The sequence below is a fragment of the Lissotriton helveticus genome, chromosome 1_1 (genome assembly GCF_964261635.1).
Source record: "Lissotriton helveticus chromosome 1_1, aLisHel1.1, whole genome shotgun sequence".
Lineage (NCBI taxonomy): Eukaryota > Metazoa > Chordata > Amphibia > Caudata > Salamandridae > Lissotriton > Lissotriton helveticus.
In genome coordinates, this window is record NC_136057.1 from 1,585,703,598 (window position 1) to 1,585,723,810 (window position 20,213).

Here is a 20,213-nt window from a genome sequence, read left to right on the forward strand (position 1 = left end):
CTATTGTGACACTGTATGGGCATATCATATTCTCGAACGGGTTGAGGTTCCGTGTGGTGGCATGAGTGTTAGAGAGGTGTAAACCCAGTGGCGTAGCTGGAGATACTGAAGGTGAGAGAGTTATGAGATTTGAAGCTCCTCTTTACACTTCTCTAATAACTTAGCCCCCTTTAAACAGATCACTGAGTGTCCTACAGTCACCCTGTTCCCATTCGAGTAAGGAAGACAGAGCCATCACTGGTGTAAAGTCAGGGTTCAGAGGGATAGGGGATCTGTCAGTTTTGGATTCATGATTGTAGGTTTTAGATATAAACACAGTGGCACAAGGATGAAGCAGGTCAAACACTATTTGTATGCTTTCTTTATATTTGTGCACTATGCAGGGGCATTACTGTATCCCCTTTCCATTACAGATAAGTCCAGTATAGTATACAGTATTTTGTTCAGTTTTTCTCTGCTGGTCACTTCTAGGATGGATAAGTTGCACAGATTCTGCTGGTAAAGCAGAACTGTGTGTTAGGGCAACAGGGCGTAGGGACTGAGGCTCTCTAGGACGTCAATCCTGGCTAGCTCACAGTGCCTCACCTGAACTCCTAACCTTTCGAGAGTAACTAGTCATTCCGTCAACCTCGACTCTCTACTCCCCAAGGGAACCATGGAAACAGATCCTTCCCTTTGTTGCTCACTTATTCACTCATGCATGCCCATAGTAAACAGTAGAAAACACACAAAGTTTACAGTTCAGTTATTGAAACTATCGTAGTCTATTAGGAAGCATATGTGATGAGATCAATCGGCAGGTGCAACTAAACGAAGTAATTAGCATTGCTAGCAGTCTATATAGGAAGAACATTCCAACCATAACTTGTTAGACTCTGGTATACTTCCCTGCAAACTAAAATCGCTTTCCCTTGAAGGGCCCTTCACTGTCCAGCAACTATCTCTCCTAATACAGAATATACCTTAATATGACATAGGTCTGGTGATCCTGGATGGAACTTTGAGAGACGTGCTTCCTTCCTGCACTGTTTTGCTGGAATGGGACTTTATCCCCTACCATTCTAAAGGACAGGAGGAGGGGCAGTGACCTGACGATGCACTCATAAGCACCTGGGGACTCCCGCAGTATGGGCCGCAAATGGGCATGTCCCGGGGTGAAGATCAGTCCAAGAGCGGGACTGTCAGTGCCACCACTGTTTGGACTAGCTTTTCCGAGGTGAGATACTTGCCTGAGGGACCGATTAGCCAATAGCTCTGGCCGTAAATTATTTTTTCTAGACTTTATTGAAGCTCATGGACAAAAGGAAAATCCAGGGCCCCGGTGGAGCTATGGCTTCCTTATCAGATCATACCTCCTCTATTGCAAACTGTTTGTCTTCTGTAATGAGAGTCATTAACTCTGAAATTGGATGGGTGGAAGGAAAAAATGTAGGCTGTTCAGCAGCTTTCCACTTCTTCACCTATTGCCCCCCAGGCACAGGCACAGTGTGACTTTAACAATATGGAAAACTCAAGCAAGGTTGCGTCACAGCCTGTCCCAGAAACTAAAGAAGTGGCCAATAAAGTCAGTAGTTTGAGAAACAGCTCGATTAACAACTCCAGCAGGAGAAGTCTTGCAGCATAGGGCTTTGGCTACTCAGACACACCCTGTACGGTGGCTATTTCTACCACTGAGCAGGTGAATGACATTACAGTCCCCCTTGCACTTGAACTCACCTCCTCCTATCAAATGTAGACAAATTAAGCAGGGAGCCTCCAAAAGGAAATCCCGTTTCAACTTAGAAGTGGCGGGAAAAAGTAGAGGCTCCTCCTCGAACACTAAGCATCAGGAAGAGAGTGTTAATTCCCCTCTGGTAACTCATTAGAGTGCGATGATAAAAACTCATTGTGATGCTTTATTCACTAGGCTGGAACTATTGGTAAGGTCCTTGAGAGCGGATGTAACGGTCATAATCAAGCAGGGATTGGTAATATATTGTCACCAATGGGTCTATATTTGCCTAAGCCATTGAATGAGGAACCATCAAGGGAGAATCATCTTAAACTATATTTATATTCAAATCCTAGGCCTAATTCCTCCTCCAATCATGATTTTCCTACACTAGAGGTAGTCACCCCCCCTGTCATTGATTTGCTCAGCAACAAGTGCCCAATGGTCCACTTTATTCTCAGTCCCTGAGTGACATATTCTCCCTTCTACCACAGGGCATTTACCACCACGGGTAGGTGGTAGAATAATACATTACTCCCTGAATCAGCAGTATTTACATCTCTCGCCAAAGTCAACTCCTTTTGGCATCATTCTTGATCAAGTCCCCTCTTTAAATTCAGCAAAGAGGGAATCAGTAGCAGATTGGAAAAATCAAGTTATGCATTGGCTTAGAGTTAACACTGGCTGGGCAGGTGACTTCAACTGAGATCTTGTCAGTTAGGAGAGTTCCGGGGGTTGGCCGCAAACCAAAATTATCGCCAGTGGACTGCACTGTTGGTAACTTCAGGACTACCAGGTTGGTGAGAGATTTACTTTCAGCCCTGAGATATTTAGTTGATTACCCTGGTTAAATAAAAGAGCTCCTTTGGGTCATTTTTATCAACTTTTACGTCCTTCTCGCAGAGTGGCAGTTGATGGCTGGCAAAGTAATATTCATTTGTATGCCCCGCCCCATCCTCTTTTGATTCCTCTGTGTAACCGTTTCTCCGATCTCAGTAATTTGCAAGAAATTGATTGGTGCCCAATGTTGTCCACAAAGAATGGTCCTATGACTTCCATCACTTCAGCTGATCGTTCCTCAAGTAAGACTGTGGCCTCAGCTCAGAAAGTGAAACCTGGACTAAGCATGAGTTTACCACCTAAAATTCTCAGTACTCGAAATATTTTTAACTTATTATCCTGAACATCGCTGTGCTTCGCTCAAAGTTCTCCAACGAGGACTGGCTGGGTTTCATCAAAGAGTCTGACTTGATTAACCTGCAAGAGTCTTGGGCTTTGTAAGACTTTCATATTAATGGCTTTTTCTCTTTTAGCAATCCCGCTTTGCCAGCAGTTTCTGGGAGGGCAAGGGGAGGACTGGCTATTTTAATTTCTGTTAAGTTCCCTGGTATAAATGTCAAATCTGTTGGCTCTTCCCCCGGTCCCAATTACTACTAATGTCAGGATTGGGCACCGTGGATCTGTTGGTGGTAAATATTTACCGTAACATATTCGATCACCACTGTAAAACTATTGTGGCTATGTTGAATGATGTGATCGCAAACGAGTTTTAAAAGTCGTCCATATTGTTTGCTCTGGGGGGGATTTAAACTGTACGGTATGTGAATTGAGTGGCAAACAGGTTTGTGGCATGAAAAATAAGGATGGGCAAATAATGGCACAGTTTAGTTACTCCAACTATGAGGATGCATTGATCAATATTTTATACTCTAAGGAGTTAGTATTTTTGAGTGAATGTGTCAGGACAATTCCGAAATCATATCCAACCTTCATAGGGGGAATAAAACCAGCACTATTGACTTTATTTTAATTTCAAGTAATTTTCATTTCCTAGTTGATGATTTAAAAATACTCCCCAATTGTGCTAGCAACCATAATCCATGGGTAGCTTCTCTTAAAATGGACTATGTGTTAGCAAAGCCTGGGCAGTGTGTGGCCCTTCGTACTTTTGTCACCAATAAAGGAAGGGATCAAACTGAAATGAGAGCAGGTTGACCAAAAACGTCTTTTGGAAAACGTCTCTGAAAACAATGGTGCAATATGTAAATGTTTGTCCCCAGATTCTGCTCCATCGTCACTAATTTAGGACTTTCCCAGCATTTGTTTAGCTATATCACAGGCCTTAACTGTCAAATGTACTACTGCTATTCCACCCCTGTCAGTTGTTTAACATTGCATGTTTGAAATCGGATAAGCAGTTGAAGGTGGCCCTTAACTCTGTGCCAACTCAATATGGAAACTATTACTAATGCACATAAAGTATATAAAGCCACTTTGATGGCGAGGAAGTTTAAAATAAGAAATGAGGTATGGTCCGATTCGCTGGCTGCTGGGAATGTAAGGGACGTCAGGCGATTTCGGAAGGTCATGAATGTAATATTGTGAGAGTTAACATCCTCGTGCTTCAAACCTGGCACGAGGATGTCCTTCAACACTTTGCATCTTTTGTACCGTGTTCCACGATCCGGGGGCTGAACGCGGCATGCCAGGATTCCAACAACGTTAGTCAGTTGTCGGAGATCCTGATGTCATGACCATATCATTGACTAGGGATAACTCGGAAGCAACCATGGCAAATGCTTTCAACTCATTGGAAAGTTTCCTATTTTCTGGCCAACCTTTAACAAAATAATTCGAGACCAGTTTGATATTCTCGTCGTTCTCTCCCACTTCTACTATTGCAATAACATTAAAAAATATATATTTTGTGTGGATGGATCTCCTTCTGTGTTGGTTTCAGATAATGGAACCAATTTCATTTCTCAAAAATGTACTTCATTTCTCACTGATTGCGATGTGAAACACTTTAAAGTTGCTCTTTACTCGCCAACCTCTAACGGCCTGGTTGAGAGAGCCAATAGATTAGTTAAAGATGCCATTCAAACTGTTATTTCATCTCAACATGATGTCCAGGATTTTCTGGACTCGAAACTTTGGTGTTACAATATCTCTCCCCATTGTACCACAGGTGTTTCCCCATTTTCTCTTTTGAGAGGCAGAACTGCTCACACCAATTTGTTTTCAAATTGGTTAATTAACAAGCATATTAATAATCATCAATGCAACAAGGAAGTAGCATCTAGAGTTATTAAAAAAAACTATTATGAAATCTCTTCATGATGCAGGCAAACACTTCAATTCGACACACCTGGTAGTTGGGTTCTCATTAAAAATCCTAAAAAGACAACAAAGGGGTCCTCAAAATTTTCGCCACCTGTTCAGGTCACTGGTGTCAGCAAAGGGTCAGCTTTCCTTGGGAAAAAAGGGGTGGTGGAATCAAAGATCGCTTGTTCACCTTTCTGACTCCCAAGCTGTTTCTTTGATTAAGCTCTACAGTCAGGATTTAGATGATTCTGATTGGATTCATTTTATTCATGATACTATTCGTTATGGTGAAAATGTATCTCCTACATTGGTTCGCAATTTACATTCCAGTCCGGAAAGTGTCTCTGACACCAATTCTGTGGCAACAAATAATGAGGCACTTGTCTCATCATCTGATTTGAAAACTCGCTGTAGAAAGTTACCTTCAAAATATAATGACTATGTTATGTTTTAACATTTGGAACATTTTCTTTCTGTAAAAGTGTTCTTTCTATTTTGCTTTCTTCTTCATTTTTGTTTCATTTGTTATTCAGTTTACTAATTGCAATTTGTATTTACTTTATTGTAAGGGGAGAGAAGTTGTAATATTGTGAGAGTTAACATCCTCATGCTTCAAACCTGGCACGAGGATGTCCTTCAACACTTTGCATCTTTTGTACCGTGTTCCACGATCCGGTGCTGAACGCGGCATGCCAGGATTCCAGCAACGTTAGTCAGCTGTCGGAGATCCTGGTATGTGGCGTGAGCGTCCGGTCGTGGGTGCAGTTGTTACTGGAATTAAAGAAGCCTAAATAATCTTTATTGGAGTCCAGTACTCTTTTCATTACAATGAACCACCCGTTTTTTTCTGAAGTTATCCCCTCTTGTAGATTGTTCAATCCCAGAGATATCATGTGTCACTCACTTCTCGCAAATGTTTTATTCTTTGACTAATGTCAACAATTATCAGGACATTGGGATCCCCCTGGGACAGACAGAGAATTGGTCTTAAGTTTAACCAGTCCATCGGTGTGAAGGAAATCAAAGTGGCTATTAAGAACAGCTAGTGTAGGAAAGCCCTGTGGATAACCTTGATCTTTGGGCTCCTAGGCTCGCTAATGTTTTCGGAGCTGCTGTTATCGGTCCACTCCCTTCCACATGGAAAGAGGCCATTGTAGTACCCATCTTTAAAAAAAGGGATAGACCCAACCCGGCCTGTTAAAGTCCAATTTCCCTACTGGATTCCTCAGTAAAGATCTTGTGTAAGGTTCTATTGGGGCATCTAGAGGATTGGGCTATCTCTAACAACATCTTCTCAGAAGCCAAATAGGGTTTTAGACAAGGAATGGGTACGAGTGAGCAGTGTCTGAAACCAGCTCTCAATGTTGGTAAGTATACCAAGTATACAAGCCTTCATGAGCCTGTTGTGTGCTTTTGACATGGTTAATAGGTCCAAACTATGGCACATGTTGGGTAACTTGGGGGGTAGAAGAACCTCTGGTTACTCTTCTTCGAAGATTGCACTGGAAAACCTCAGTTTAGATCCATTTTGGTCCTGGGCAGAATGTACGTCATCCATATATTGCAATCAAGGTGTTCAACAGGGCTGAGTCCTAGCCCCATTTTTGTTTCATATTTGCATTTAGTGGGTTAGAAGCTCATATGCTCCAAAAAAAATTGATTTTCTGAGAACAGGCACTCATTTTATCCCAACACGTCTTATGCAGATGCCACTGTCCTCTTAGCTAGGACCACAATTAGCCTTTAGAAAGCTCTGGATGCCTTTGTGGAGGCCATGTCATCCTTAGATTTCAGTATTAACCAGCAGAAGTCTTTTGTAATCGTTTGTAGGCAAAATAAAACGAAATCTAAAGCCTTTTTTATTGAGGGATCTCCAGTTGTCAAAGTAGAGAGTTTCTGTTATTTGGGGTTGCCTTTTGATCCACAAGCTAACTGGGAGACCTTGATGGCGCTTAGGGTGCAACAAACCAACAGAGCGGTAGAAACGATTTTTCACTTGGCAACCATGGTAGGACACAGACCAGTGAGGGTAATTATTACTTTATATAAAGCTAGGTGTCTCTCAAATGTTACGCATGGGGTGGGAGCTTGGGGATTTTGTGGTTGCTCTAGACTCCAAACTGCAGAGAACAGCATCCCCCAAAGACTTCTAATGGGACTACAGGGTGTGCCGACCTTCTTTTGTCATTCAAAATTGGGATTACATTTTGTGGGTGACATTTTGGATCTAGCTCCATTGGTATTATGGTTAAATATTTGGCAAACTCCAGCCAGAGCTAGGATTCTCTAAATATATCCTTCAGGATTGCCTGGCCTCAGATAATGCTGAGTCTATACGTTGACTAGGGTACATTTCAGTAGACTGGGAGCCTTCGGGCTTTTCAATAATTCTTGCCAAATTGTCCGCCTGGCTGGAGACCATTTAAAGTTGGACTTTTATGAGCAGGCGCAGCGTATGTAAAATGGCAAGAAGACGCTCAGCTTCGCTCTCTGGCAAATTACCATGTTTTAGCATTTGGCCATGAGATGGAATTTTACCTCTCTTATCTCGATAATGCTCAATAAGGTTTTAATTAATTAGGCTCCGCTTGAGGTCATGGTATTTTCTCTTCGCTTTCCCACAACAAGGGGCATGGTTTTAGAATCTCATTTTTTGCCCTTGTGAAACTATGTCAAGTCAAAGCACATTGCACTTTTTTTTGTGTGCTTTATAAATCAGTGAGAACGCTTTTTTAACTTCACCTCCTGCACTCAGTCAGTTTTAATTCATTTCAGGAAGGTTTTAGATTTTTACAGTATTTTGACTCGCCAGAGATATGCCATGCTGTGATTAGCTTTAGCAGAGGGTCACTTAACATCAGGAGAAGATAGTTCTAACTGAATTGGGTTTAGGTTTTAGTTTTAGGTGATTACATTCTCATGGATATTTTCAACCCACGTTCTTATATGCTGAGATTCTAAATGTTTTTATTTGTCTGTTTTATGAAATGAACTGTGTGTGTAATATGTTTGAAATCTGAAATGTCATGGCTTTTTTGCCGAATAAAGTTTTATGACTGACTGAGTGAAGCAGTACATACACTGAATGATAGAAGCCACTTAGACATTCCAGCAAGTTACCGTAAAGAATCCGAAAGCTAGTAATGGCATTGATAATAAATTAGTTAACAGCACAGCCTGAAGACACTGGGTGGGGTTTGCTGGACCATAATAGTTAGGAGTACTTTAACCACAGGAAGGTGGTCTCATTTATTTATTTGAGTTTTATATAGCGCTGGCTAGACCCAGAGGTATCAGAGTACTTTATATGAGGACAGTTACATCAGTTACAAGTTGCACATTGTTACACAAGATACATCAGTTACAAGTTACATCAGTTGGTTAGGGAGTGAGGAAGAGTAAAGGGGGTAATGTAAAAGGGTAACGAGGAGGGAGATACGGTGGAGAACTGAAGGAAAAGTCTGCCCAATGTTCGGCTGGTTAGGTGACGGCCAAGGGGGAAGTCCACAGCCCATCTCCTCTATAGGTATCTCCACCAGGCATCGGCCAAAAAGCTAAGTCTCCACGGCCGGTGGCAAGATTCATAGGTTCAATGTCATGGTGGGTGAGTCGAATGAGGGGTGGAGGGTGGGGGAAATGAGTGCGGTCTGGTCGAAGTCCCCTAAAGGTGCTGAAGTATTCATACCCTCAGTGCGGTCTGGCCATCGCCCACCACTATTCATCTCTCCTGCTGACCTGAAACTGAGTACTCCCTGGTACCACAGTCATCCAGACATCACCACCCGGTATCGGCAGTGCTGAACTGGTTGGAAACTGGAAGTGTTGATGGAAAGTCACCCAACTTGTGGTAAAAGATAAAGGATGACCCGATATCAACATTACAGCAAAAACAGACGGCCATATCCCTGATTGAAAATGTATCCCTGATTGGTCTTCATCAATTCAGACTCTTGACAGCTCTTTAATTGTGATGAATGTGCTCCCCTTGACTGAGGTTGTTTGGGTCGGAAATGTTTGCAGATACACAAGCTTTGCAGATTGATATGCAAACTGAATATGTATTACACCATGTTAGGTATAGTTAAAACACAGTTAACAGCCAGACTCCAGATCTTTTTCACTGGAAATTGCTGCTAATAACACATACTCTTGCTTTAACATGATCTGTGATATTGATGATAGATACAGAAAGTATTGTGGTCTCACCCTCAGTTTGCAAATAAGTGGTCACACAGAGACAATCAAATGTATGGCTTCTTACAGATATGCAACACCACATTTGCGATTCAGTGTGCACTCAAAACACAAGATTCCACACTGCTAACACCCTGGAAATAAAGTACACTCGGCAGATATTTTAAACGAAAATATTTCTCAGCAAGAGTCTAAAAGGAAGAAACAGTTACACCAGTGTAGGATGCAAAAGCTCTTTTCACATAGCATCAACACCGTCAAGAGAGAAATTCCCACTTTAACTTATTCCTCCCTGCAACTGCATACTTCGGGTCTGATAAATGGCCAACTCACAGTTTCCTTTAATGTTGCCAGAATAAAAAAACTAACTGATGCAATATTGTCCAATATTTTGTTGGGCAGAAGAAGATGCAACGTCTTTCTTAAACTAGACTGCACAAAAGAGGCAGCTCAATAATGCAAGTGAGTGTTAGCAGGTTCTTCATGATCCTCATCCCAGTTGGGGAAATACCAATATGGAGGATGGGTATTTGCGGAAGGCCTATCGATGATAAGCTAACTTTCTAAGGCCCATGCAAAACGACTATCTTCTTGTCTTCTCTAGGAGTTACCTGATCCAACAACCTTCATAATACCCACATTCCACAAGAACTACATTCTATTAGTCACACCAGAGAGAAATCCAGAGGCAGCTTAAAGCATCCGCCATCCACAAAAAAACACTTACTCGTGATACCACAAATATTCAGATATTTTGTAACGTTCATTTACACTAAATCAATCTATATTAACCGTCTCCTACAATAACTAAAGCCCTAAAAGGTTCTAATTACAGCTCACCTTTAATTTGTCAAATAATGAGCCAAAAGCTCAATTCTCGACTGCACCAGGGTGGGACACTTCACAGGAACAGGCAAATGCACAACCTACAGTCTACTCTCTCTTGGAGTCTCAAGAGGGAGTAACTCTGCATTCGTATCATGAATCAGCCTCCCACTATGGTATAGTTAGAGCACAGCCTGACTGACCTTGTCTTGCATCACAAAATGGCACACCTAAAATAGGACAATATACGTTCATGAGGGCCTACCTAGCACCAATGTGGCATTCAAACATAACTGTCCGACTGATTTCTCTGTATGTTGCAACTGTACTTTTTCACACTGTAATCTTTTTTTAGGTTGTTATTTTTGCACAAGCCTGCATTAGAGTCTATATTACAGCATATGTGGAATAGTACACTTCTAGTAGGATTTCTCAACTTTACATGAGGAAAATGTTGATAACCTTTGGTAACAATCTTTCTGGTGGGTGCTCTTATCTACCCACAAATTGCTCATTTGTTGAATATCCACAGAAGCAAGACTGGATTCTGAAACATTTCCATAGCTCTCCAATGCCAGTACGAGTCACTGGCTCCATCTCAGAGCCAGAAATGATACCTCAGTGATGTCACTGGGGCAATTTAGTCCCCACCCCGGCACACTGATGCCAGTTACCCATCCGCTTTTGTTGTGCACTTAAAGGTATAGACAAGAAAATAACATTATTTGTGGCATTACAATAATCTAAAATGGAACCTTATTAAATAAGCCCATGGCCATGCTTCAGAATGGGAGGCTCGTCAGATAGGTAAGGAATCTGAAGGTAGACCACCAGAAAGATTGATACTTTCTTTTCTGATGGATACTTCAACTTGCTGATTCCTCACATGCTAAATAGTGTCCAAAGCAATACCCCATCAGATGGTGTGGATAGGTCCTAAGTATTGTCAGACAAGGAACTCCTGATGCCCCGAGCATGCAAAAAAGCCATCCCTTGTCACCTTTGAATCTAGACAATAATATTTAGTGAAGGTGGGAAGGAAAGTTCATGTCGCCGCCCCACAAATGTCAGCCAGCGTGACACCCATGGTAAATGAAGAGGCATAAGACGTTGCCCAGGTGGAATAAGCTCAAATTCCCACTGGTGGTTCCTTCTTTGCAAAGACGTAGCACATTTTGATGCACAGAATGGATAAAGTCCTTTTCTAGACTACTTTGTCCTCTGTGTTGCCCGTGTATCCCACAATGATCTGGTTGCTTGACCTGTTCTCTAGGTGCGGTTGATTTAATAGCTGAATGCTCTTCTAGGGTCCAGCCAGTGCAATCTTTTCCCCTACTTGGTGGAGGAGGTGGAGAGTAAAAGGTGAGAAGAGTAATGGATTGCCCCAGATGGAAAGGGGTCCCCACCTTGAGAAGGGAAGTCAATTTAGTTAGGACAGCAAGATCATCCAGAAAGAAGCATGTATAGGCATCATACTCAGTGCCTGCAACTAGCTGACAAGCTTCCCCAATGTAATGCCAACAAGAAAACATTTTAAATGACAATAAACATAGCTGAAAACTGCAAAAGGATTCAAATTGAGTGCTCATCTATAATGTCAAAACCAAGTTAGGAACTGGGCAAGAAAAAGTAGTTGATAGAAACATGTTTATCAATCCCTTAAGAAACATCATCACTATTGGTGATCTGAAGAGGGATGGCTTATCTGGAAAGGCAGAGAAAGCACATATTGAAGCGGTAAGCTCCACCTCAGTCGACACGCATTACTGGAAAGCGCAGAACTTAACACAATAGGCTTAACCTGAGAAGCAAAGAGGTCCCCCTGAGAGTGCTCCACAGGGCAAAGATGATTTATACCACCTGTGGATGGAGACATTAATCAAGGAGAGCTAAATTATGCCAACCAAAGCTGTCGGATCTGGTGTTCAAAGAGCGAGCCAGGTAGTTGGCAGTCAAATCCTATGCTGGTGCGCCCATCTCTAGACATTTTATAAGTACCAAAGAATCTCCAGAAGGCATCATATAAAGAGAAATAAGAAAAATGCCCGAAGCTTGGTTTTCAAATTACTTCAACCAAGTGAAGTGAAATAATCATAACACATTGAGGGTACAACAATGTAGTCAAGAGTGCACAGTGTCAAGTTACAGACAAATATCAGGGGGTTTTCGTGACACGTTTTTTAAATACTAAATAGCATCAGCAGTGTATATGTACACAGAGTCAGAACAATCACATTCACTGATGAATTTCACAAAGTTATTATTTTGAGAGTCTATACATACATAAGTGGTGTAAATCAGTATAGTTCCACTCGACAAGGGAGAACGTGTCCATTAAACTCCTCTTATTTACAATGAAGAGGACAATGTAAGATGAGTCCAAGCCAATGTGGAATAGTTGTCGACATTTCGGTCTTAAAGTCATCAGTATGTGACATCATCCCTAGACTATAAGACATACTGTCATAACTGCCGACCTTTGATATCAAAGAATCAAACAAATAAAAATATCAAAAGTAGTCTGCTGGTGATGAGTCCTGCCATTTATTGTTGAGTGTTGCATTTCCAGTGGACCTTTGCTTTACTCTAAATCTATATTTGGTTCTAGTTTACTATCAAGGATTTCTGTTTCTCCACGGACTCATATTTTGAGTGCCGCTTACCAAGGCCTTTTGATTTTGTTTTTCTTTGCTTAATTCTTGGAGCACCAGCCAAATTGTTCAGTTCAAGTAGGCTGATGGACAGAACCTGCTCTTCTGGAGGTTAGAGGCCTTCAATTTCTAGTTCTTCCAAATGAGCACCGTCCCCAGGAGTGGATGCATCCGCCACAATCGTAGCCATGGCTGGTTGAGGAAAAAAGGACATAGCTTAAAACAGGTGCTCCTCCACGAAACACTAGTTAGATCAGCTGCATTGTCTTGGGACATCACAATGTTTCCCGCCCGATCTCCCTCGTGTTGGAACCACTTCCTGTGGTGGCAACATGTGTCAGTATGTGTATGTGAATAGTAGGATGGAGGAAGCCAGCAGACCCAACAGGCGAAGACGCATCAGGACTAGAACCTGAGCATCCTTCAAAAGCTTTGGAATCATAGGGTAGGCATGGAGCAAAGTTGTATCAACTATGACCCCTGTGACCAGGAGGCAATGAGAGGACCAGGAGGCAATGAGAGGGCTTTCGATGAGACATGTACATTCATTTTAAAAGCTAAATGGGAAAGCAGGGAAAATGTTGCCTGCAGGTGCTGACACACCATCTATGGCGCACCAGCTTTGAGCAGTCAGTCATCCAGGTATAAGTATAGGGAAATCTCAGACCTCCTGAGATGGATCACAACCTATGTCATAACTTTATGAACCCCTGAGGTGCTAATGTTAGACCAAATGGGAGGACCGCAAACTGGTAGTGAGTGAACCCTACCGCAAAGTGGGGGTACCTCCTGTGTGACCATAGGAACAGTATATGGAAATATGCGTCCTTCAAGTAAAAGGATACCATCATTCTTCAACTTGCAGAGCCAAAAGAACCTGAGCTAGGAACAGCATCTTGAATATTTCCTTGTGAAGGCCAAGGAAGTACAGAGAGTAGAATCACTCCTCAAGTTCTTTTTCTGGCACCTCCTACTGGAGCATCCGAAGATGATCCTCTGACTGAAGGGACTCAGGGCACTAAAGAAGGGAAGATGGTAGGGTATCCCCTTTCTACAATTGTTCGACCCAATGTTGTGACATTGTAGCCTTTGAGGTCTGTAGAAAGAGAAATACCCATTCACCAACTGGCCGCACATGCTCTTTGAAAGGTGAGATAAAGCGGTTTCCAGGTGGTGCTATTGAAAAGGAGGTGGGCTGCTGGGCCTAGTGACTTTTTCTATGTGTCTGCCTCTGTACTGGTGCAGTGGTTGGTTGGGCTTTTGCTGCATCTGGATCGGCTAAAAATCCTTTTTTAAATCCTCAAACCTTCCATAACCTCCTATAGTCTGGGCCAAGATTGGAAATCAAGTGAGCATATCAAAGCCCTACCCACTCTAAACCTATGTAACCGGAGAGTCCCATTGAATGGCATGTCTCATAAGACTCAGCAGAACTTGCCTGGAAATTTCAGTGGAGCACAGTCAGGTACACTTCTTAGGGTTACAGATGACCCCCTATCTCTGGCGATGGATTCTACTATATTCAGGCCAGCCACGATAATGTGGCCAGAGGCATCTGGCCACCCCTCTGATGAAGAGGATGCAGGTTGAAGCATCTCAGTCAAAATGTTAGCCTTGGTCTCCACCATTGGCAGAGAAAGCTTTTGCCGCTTTCCTAATTACTGCATGAAACAAAACCACCCCTGGAGGGGTGGTACAATGGACACTCCAGTCCATTTCTGGTGACATAGCCAGACCACTGACGTTCTGTATTTCCAAATACCTCAGCAGTGTCTGAAGTTGACAGGGGCCAAAGGTTTGGTGCCTCACTGCTATCATCATTGTCGTGGGTGATGGGGACAGACATCTGAACAGGATCTGAGACAGACCCAAACTATTTCTGCATAGTCTGCCAGCAGCTCTAGTTTGGCACAGACTCGGAATAAAATGATTATTTGTGCCTGTTCTTTACTTACCTCTGGATTTTCTTCTAAGAGCTAAGACGTATCACCTTTGTCTCTGGGAGATTTTGTGGAGGGTCTGGCACCGAATCTAGCATTGGAATCAGTGTAGGCAGGCATCGGCACCACAGAAGATCCTGGAATCTGTATGAAGCCAGACTGCACTGGAAGAATCCATTGTGGGCATGCCCTAGGGTCCAACAATGATGAGGACAGGCCCACCGGCACGAAACCATACAGAGCCACAATCGGACCTCTAGGGCTCCAATGGTACACGCATGGGTGACCTCCTTCTGCCTGAAAAATGTCATCAAAACTCCCACAAGCTCTTGCTCTGAGGATGAGTAAGTAAAAGTGATAAACACCGTGACTTGGACCGGCAGTGAGGGAAATCATCATCATGCTTCCTTCTCTTCTTGTGTGTTTTCTTCTTGTCCTTGGAAGACTTGGCCAGCGTGCGAAGAGTACAACTTCGATGGAGATCCTGACTTTGAACTCAAACAGCATTGAACCTGATGGTTGTTATAGGCGCAGGTCATGAAAAGTTTGGCTTTTTTTTTTTTTTTAGTTCAAAGTATTTTATAAGGAGATTATTGTATATACAGTACAGTATCAGCACAGTGAGGGTAAGACATGTAAGTTCCAGACGCCGTAGGGGTTACAATAGGCGTGACAACGATAGTTAATGGTCGGTTGAGCAGCTGTTCTGCGATCACATGCTTGGCGTATCAAGTAACGCTTAGTGTTGTGTTACCCTCAAGAAGAGGGAATGAAAGTGGGAAGGTGAGGGGTATAGGGGGATGTGTGCAAAGAGAGAGAGGGGTGTGGGGGGGTGTCGAGTAAATGTGGTGGCAGTCGTGTGCCAAGCCTTCAGGGCCTGCGGACGCTTCTGTGTGCTGTCTAGGGGGTTTGTGCGGTTCCAGGATCTTGTCCAACGAGGCCCACATTTGGATGGTCTTGGGGTGCATGTGGCCCATTTGTAACATAACCTTGCATAGTGCTGCAACCTCAAGCACCACAGTCATACATTGCCGTGGTCATTTGTCCCTTCCAGGGATGACAGAGCTGAAAGACTGATTTTCTAGGCAGTGGCACTCTCCCTCACGTAGCACTGAAAAAATATTAAGCAAATTGGAGGAAACAATCTGCAAAAATCGATGGGGAGAAACTCTGGATATAAATCAAAGAGCGCAGAAAAAAGAGAACTGACGTCAGTGCACTGGGTTGGGCGCTATATGTCCACAATCATATCACTGTGGCATTGTTTCTGGTGTCGAGACAGAGCCAGTGCTCCCCCCTGGAGTAGGAGAGCTATGAAAAACTTCCAGATCCATTCTTGCACCTGGGGATAGTCAACGGATGAGGAATGTGCAGGGAGACATATTCATCAGAACAGTATGTTCAGTTTTTGTCTAATGGCTAACTTATGACTTCATAAGCACATTTGGCAGAAGAGGAAGGGGGTTTACAATGTCATCTTAATACATTTATGTTGCCCTCAATGCCAAGGACCACTGTTTTGATGAAGTATTAAAAAAATCACGAGCCTTGATGATGATAAGTGTTTCTGAGAACTCAGGTATATGAAGCTATTACTTCTATCAAGAAGATGTTTGTAATTCCCTTTTCTTTTATTGTTGTACAGAAAACCTTCTGGGCGCTGGTGACACCACGTTCCTGGTCATGCCGCATATAATACCTGGAGTCTTTCAAGGAACCAGATGCAGCCTTTGCTCCTACAGAGAAAAAACTGACCAACTTGCCTTTTAGGAACTAGACCACAGTCAAGAAGATTCTAGATAGCAGAAATAGATGCTGGGAACAATCACATAGATTGCAACTTACTGCCACATATCTCAAGAACCCGAACCGTAACCTGGAGTGGCAGGGCTACACTGTTTCAAAGGCAAACCAAGGTTCTGAAAAGATACAAACTAGAATCAATACAAGCAAGAGGACTAGGAATTGGAAACTTTTCAGAACAGAAGTTTTCGAGAGTGAAAAAAATTGGCCCTGGTGTACTGATATTCAAGTACAATTTACCCCTCATACCTTACTGCCAGAATATGAAAATCTGTCCGGACACATTCCTATAATAAAAAAACGGACGGCTGTAGCGGATGTTAACAGTCCGGCACTGACTTGGTCTGGCTGCTTTCTATTGCAGTCTAGAAGCGTTCAAATAGTCAGAAAAGCAAAACAGTATAATAAAGCTGTAACACATGGATTTCTAGCAATGGTTTAATGTGTGTGGGATGCAGTGAAATGGGTAACAAGAACTGGAAAACTGCAAGACATTGTAGACTGAACAATATGTTGGTTTTGCAACTAAAGACTGTGTTGGTGAAGTGTATCTCTATATTGCCCTAGTATTACTTGCGCACATGCTCCGTGGGACCTATGCAGCACCTAGCAATAAGCCTGAAGCTATTTCTCCGGTTTCCATCAGTGTGTATAGGGCAGTATCCATATTTACCACTAGTGCCCCAGGGCCTATGGTACTACTACCATTACACTCTAATTGGATAACTCAGTTACTCCCTTGCAGCACATGACCCTCCAGAAACAACAAAGGCAAGTAGTTAAGGTGGTAATGGATAGAACATACCCGACAGCATAACCCCATTAAATAGCATATTATATAGCCAATGTTTGAGCCAAGTGATTGCTTTATGCAAATAGGTAATAGGGACAAACGGGACGGGGGATAAAAACAAAAACACAAAAGTCTTAGCACCGTTTGGGTTGAGAAATGACCTCAAGCCCTATGTTGTTCTTTGCATAAAAGGCATATCTTTTAAGAAGGGATTCTACTGTAAAATGTCTAGCCTACTTGGAAAGTTGGGGGTCGCGGATAGCATTTATGGATTCTCAGGTTATTGAACCTCTATTCCAACTAGTCAATTGGGAAGAGATGTGAAACAGAGGGCAGTAATTTATTAGTTGGCTATAATATGTCTACACACTACCCCATTTACTCTAATTTTTGATGACCCTGGCACAGACCCAGCAACTCACTGGATTTGAGCATGAGTATTTGTGCTTCCAACTAAAACAGGAAAAACAGTAACCAAGAAGTACTAGTGAAACTGGAACAAGGAACCCATGAGAACGGAAAATGATGCCAAAATTCAGTTCATTTAGAGACTTGTGTCAATTGGGCTAATGGGATATAACAGTCGAGGGGCAGAGCAATGGGAAGTCACACAGGGTTTGGGATCAGACTGATCTTTTAGTCAATGTAGAGTGGATTGGGCAGTGGAAACTAATCTAATACTTTCCTCCAGCAGCCCCAAACTTCAGGAGCCTGGTGAGTACCAGTACAGGTTTTTGATAGTGAGAGTAACCAGGAATATGGAGATACACACTCAACGAATAGGGGCTGGTAATTGGAATTCCGGGTGAGGACCCAAGTACAAATTTAAATGTTTAACATTTGGAATGTTACAGGCTAGGGAGAGGGAACAGTCCCAGAAACTGAGAGACTGTCTGTAGTCAATGCGACACTTCCGTAAGTTATGGTGGTTAAGACAGATAAAGCTGTATATATTTAGAGCACATGTCAGACGTAGTAATTGAAAGGTCCGGGATGATGAAGAGAGGCCACACTTGACATCTGGGAATGTGCCTCTACAAAGTCTCAGACCCTGTTTGGAGGCCCATAGGGCAGAAAGGGATAATTTCCCATTTCCCACCCAAATCGTCTTTAAATGAAGCCAAGCAAGATGCCTTAATGCCCCACTGCCCATCTGCACAAAAAGGGCCATCAGTGAATTTCCCAAAATCCATCTGCACAGAAAGTGACATCACTGGCTTTCCCATTATCCATCTACACAGGAAGTGACATAACTGGATTTCCTATCGTCCATCTGCACAGGTAGTGCCATCACAGGGTTCCGACCAAAACGTTTTTAAAAAAAGAAGCCAAGCAAGAGGACTTCATTTCCCATTGCCCATCTGCACAGGAAGTGACATAACTGGATTTCCTATCATCCATCTGAACAGGAAGTGACATCACTGATTTCCCACCAAAACCATCTGCCCTGCACTCCTCCCTCCTCCCAGGACCTATTTAATGGCAGCAAAGCAGATGCACAGTGGCAAAGCACATCAGGATGTGTCTCTTTTGCACCAAAAGCACACCAAAGGCAAGTCAGTCTGTGTCTGTCCGTGCCAGGACTGCACCCAGTGGCAGGAACCCTGGTTCTCGTCCTTCCAGCGCTGCTCTATACTCTTAACCCCAGTCGCAGCACTGCTGCCACACCACACAACACATAAGGAGTGTTCACGTGCACCTCCTGCAAGTTCTCATGTACTCTCCCACTCTCTGAACCAGGCAGTTCTGAACCAACAGCACCCAGCACCCTATTCACTCACACAAACAACCCACCTGCTCACAAAGACCAACCACCACACAAACAAGACACCACACTCATATGCATGCTCCTCAACACCCGCTCGCTCACCAAACATGCTACGGAGATATGGAACCTACTGCACGACTATGCTGCGGATATGCTTTGTCTCATGGAAACATGGCACAACCCAACCTTGTCACTGGACATCTCTAAAGCCATCCGTACTGGCTACAAGATCATTAGGCAAGACAGTCAGCACAAGTCCACAGGTGGAGTCACCATTATATTTAGAGATACCATTAGCTGCATCACCTACATGGATACCACCACCAGCTACATGAAACACCTCACTTTCAAGATATGCATCATAGGCATCTTCTCCGTCGGGAGGAGCCCTTGTATACAGACCACCAAGACCTCTCACCAATTTTGCCAGCGACATCATGAACTTGGTTGTACTCTCATCATCCAGCCAGCACCATCATCCTCCTCAGATCCCTTAACTTTCACCTAGAAGACCAGACTAATCCAAATGCTACGGTCCTTCTAGAAAATTTCAGAAAATTTGGACTCACCCAGCAAGTTACCAAACCAAGCAATGCTGCCGGACACCTATTGGACCCAGCTCTCTCTTCGATCAACAACTTCACAATCACAACCCAGCAACTATGACCTGGACAGATCACAAGATAAAAAAACGGGGGGAGTCAGAGGTATATGCTAGGTCCACCCTCCTGTTCTAGTTGTATACCTACAAAATCTGAAATCTCGGATGAAGAACCTAGCAGGGAAAATGATTTTCGCTCACTTTGAGACGGAAAATCTGGCAAAAAAGGAAAAATGTCCTTTCTTGAGTCCCCTCACTCAGCAGGGCTTCTCCACGGTGACATGTTTCATCATAGGGGCCATCCCAACCCGCTGCGGGTTGAGGTGTGCTGCGACTTGCGGAATTACGTAGGAGCTCTGTTTGTGAGCAACTATGTGTGGTGCAGTGGAGTATATGGAGTGAGTGAAAAATATCTAACTAGTGGGTGAAATAACTTTATTCTGGCTCCTAGTTGATATATTAAAAATGGGGCGGGTCTCTAGGGTGCCTGGTTTCAATGGGTCAGGGGTCCCTAGTGGACATCAACATGTTTCGAGCTTCCCCAATTCTCTTCTTCAGGACAAACACAGGGGCCACCCCTGTGTGTACCACTCCTTAAGTGACCTAAAATGAGGAAAAATGGATCACGCTGCAACTAATAGGCATGCGTGGTTAATATATACAATTTAATAATCATGTAGTATCTGGGAATAAAGAAATAAAGACAATATTATCAGAGACAACCTATTCCATGTGGAGTAGGTAAGTTTCAAACCGCAGTATGTGTGTTCACTCATTGAGGTGTGTATATTCATAGCATGCTCGCGCTTTGCCATGCTGAGC

General features: G+C 43.2%; 1 protein-coding gene across 1 annotated transcript in view; it reads left to right on the top strand.

The window, feature by feature from the left end:
- Nucleotides 1-16,653, top strand: part of SOAT2 (sterol O-acyltransferase 2) — a 463,801-nt gene extending 447,148 nt beyond the window's left edge. Inside the window, exon 15 of the mRNA XM_078687322.1 lies at nt 16,072-16,653. Within this exon, the coding sequence (XP_078543448.1) occupies nt 16,072-16,122 (51 nt within the window). The 3' untranslated portion in view covers nt 16,123-16,653. The remainder of the gene's footprint in view (nt 1-16,071) is intronic.
- The last annotated feature ends 3,560 nt before the right edge of the window (nt 16,654-20,213 follow it).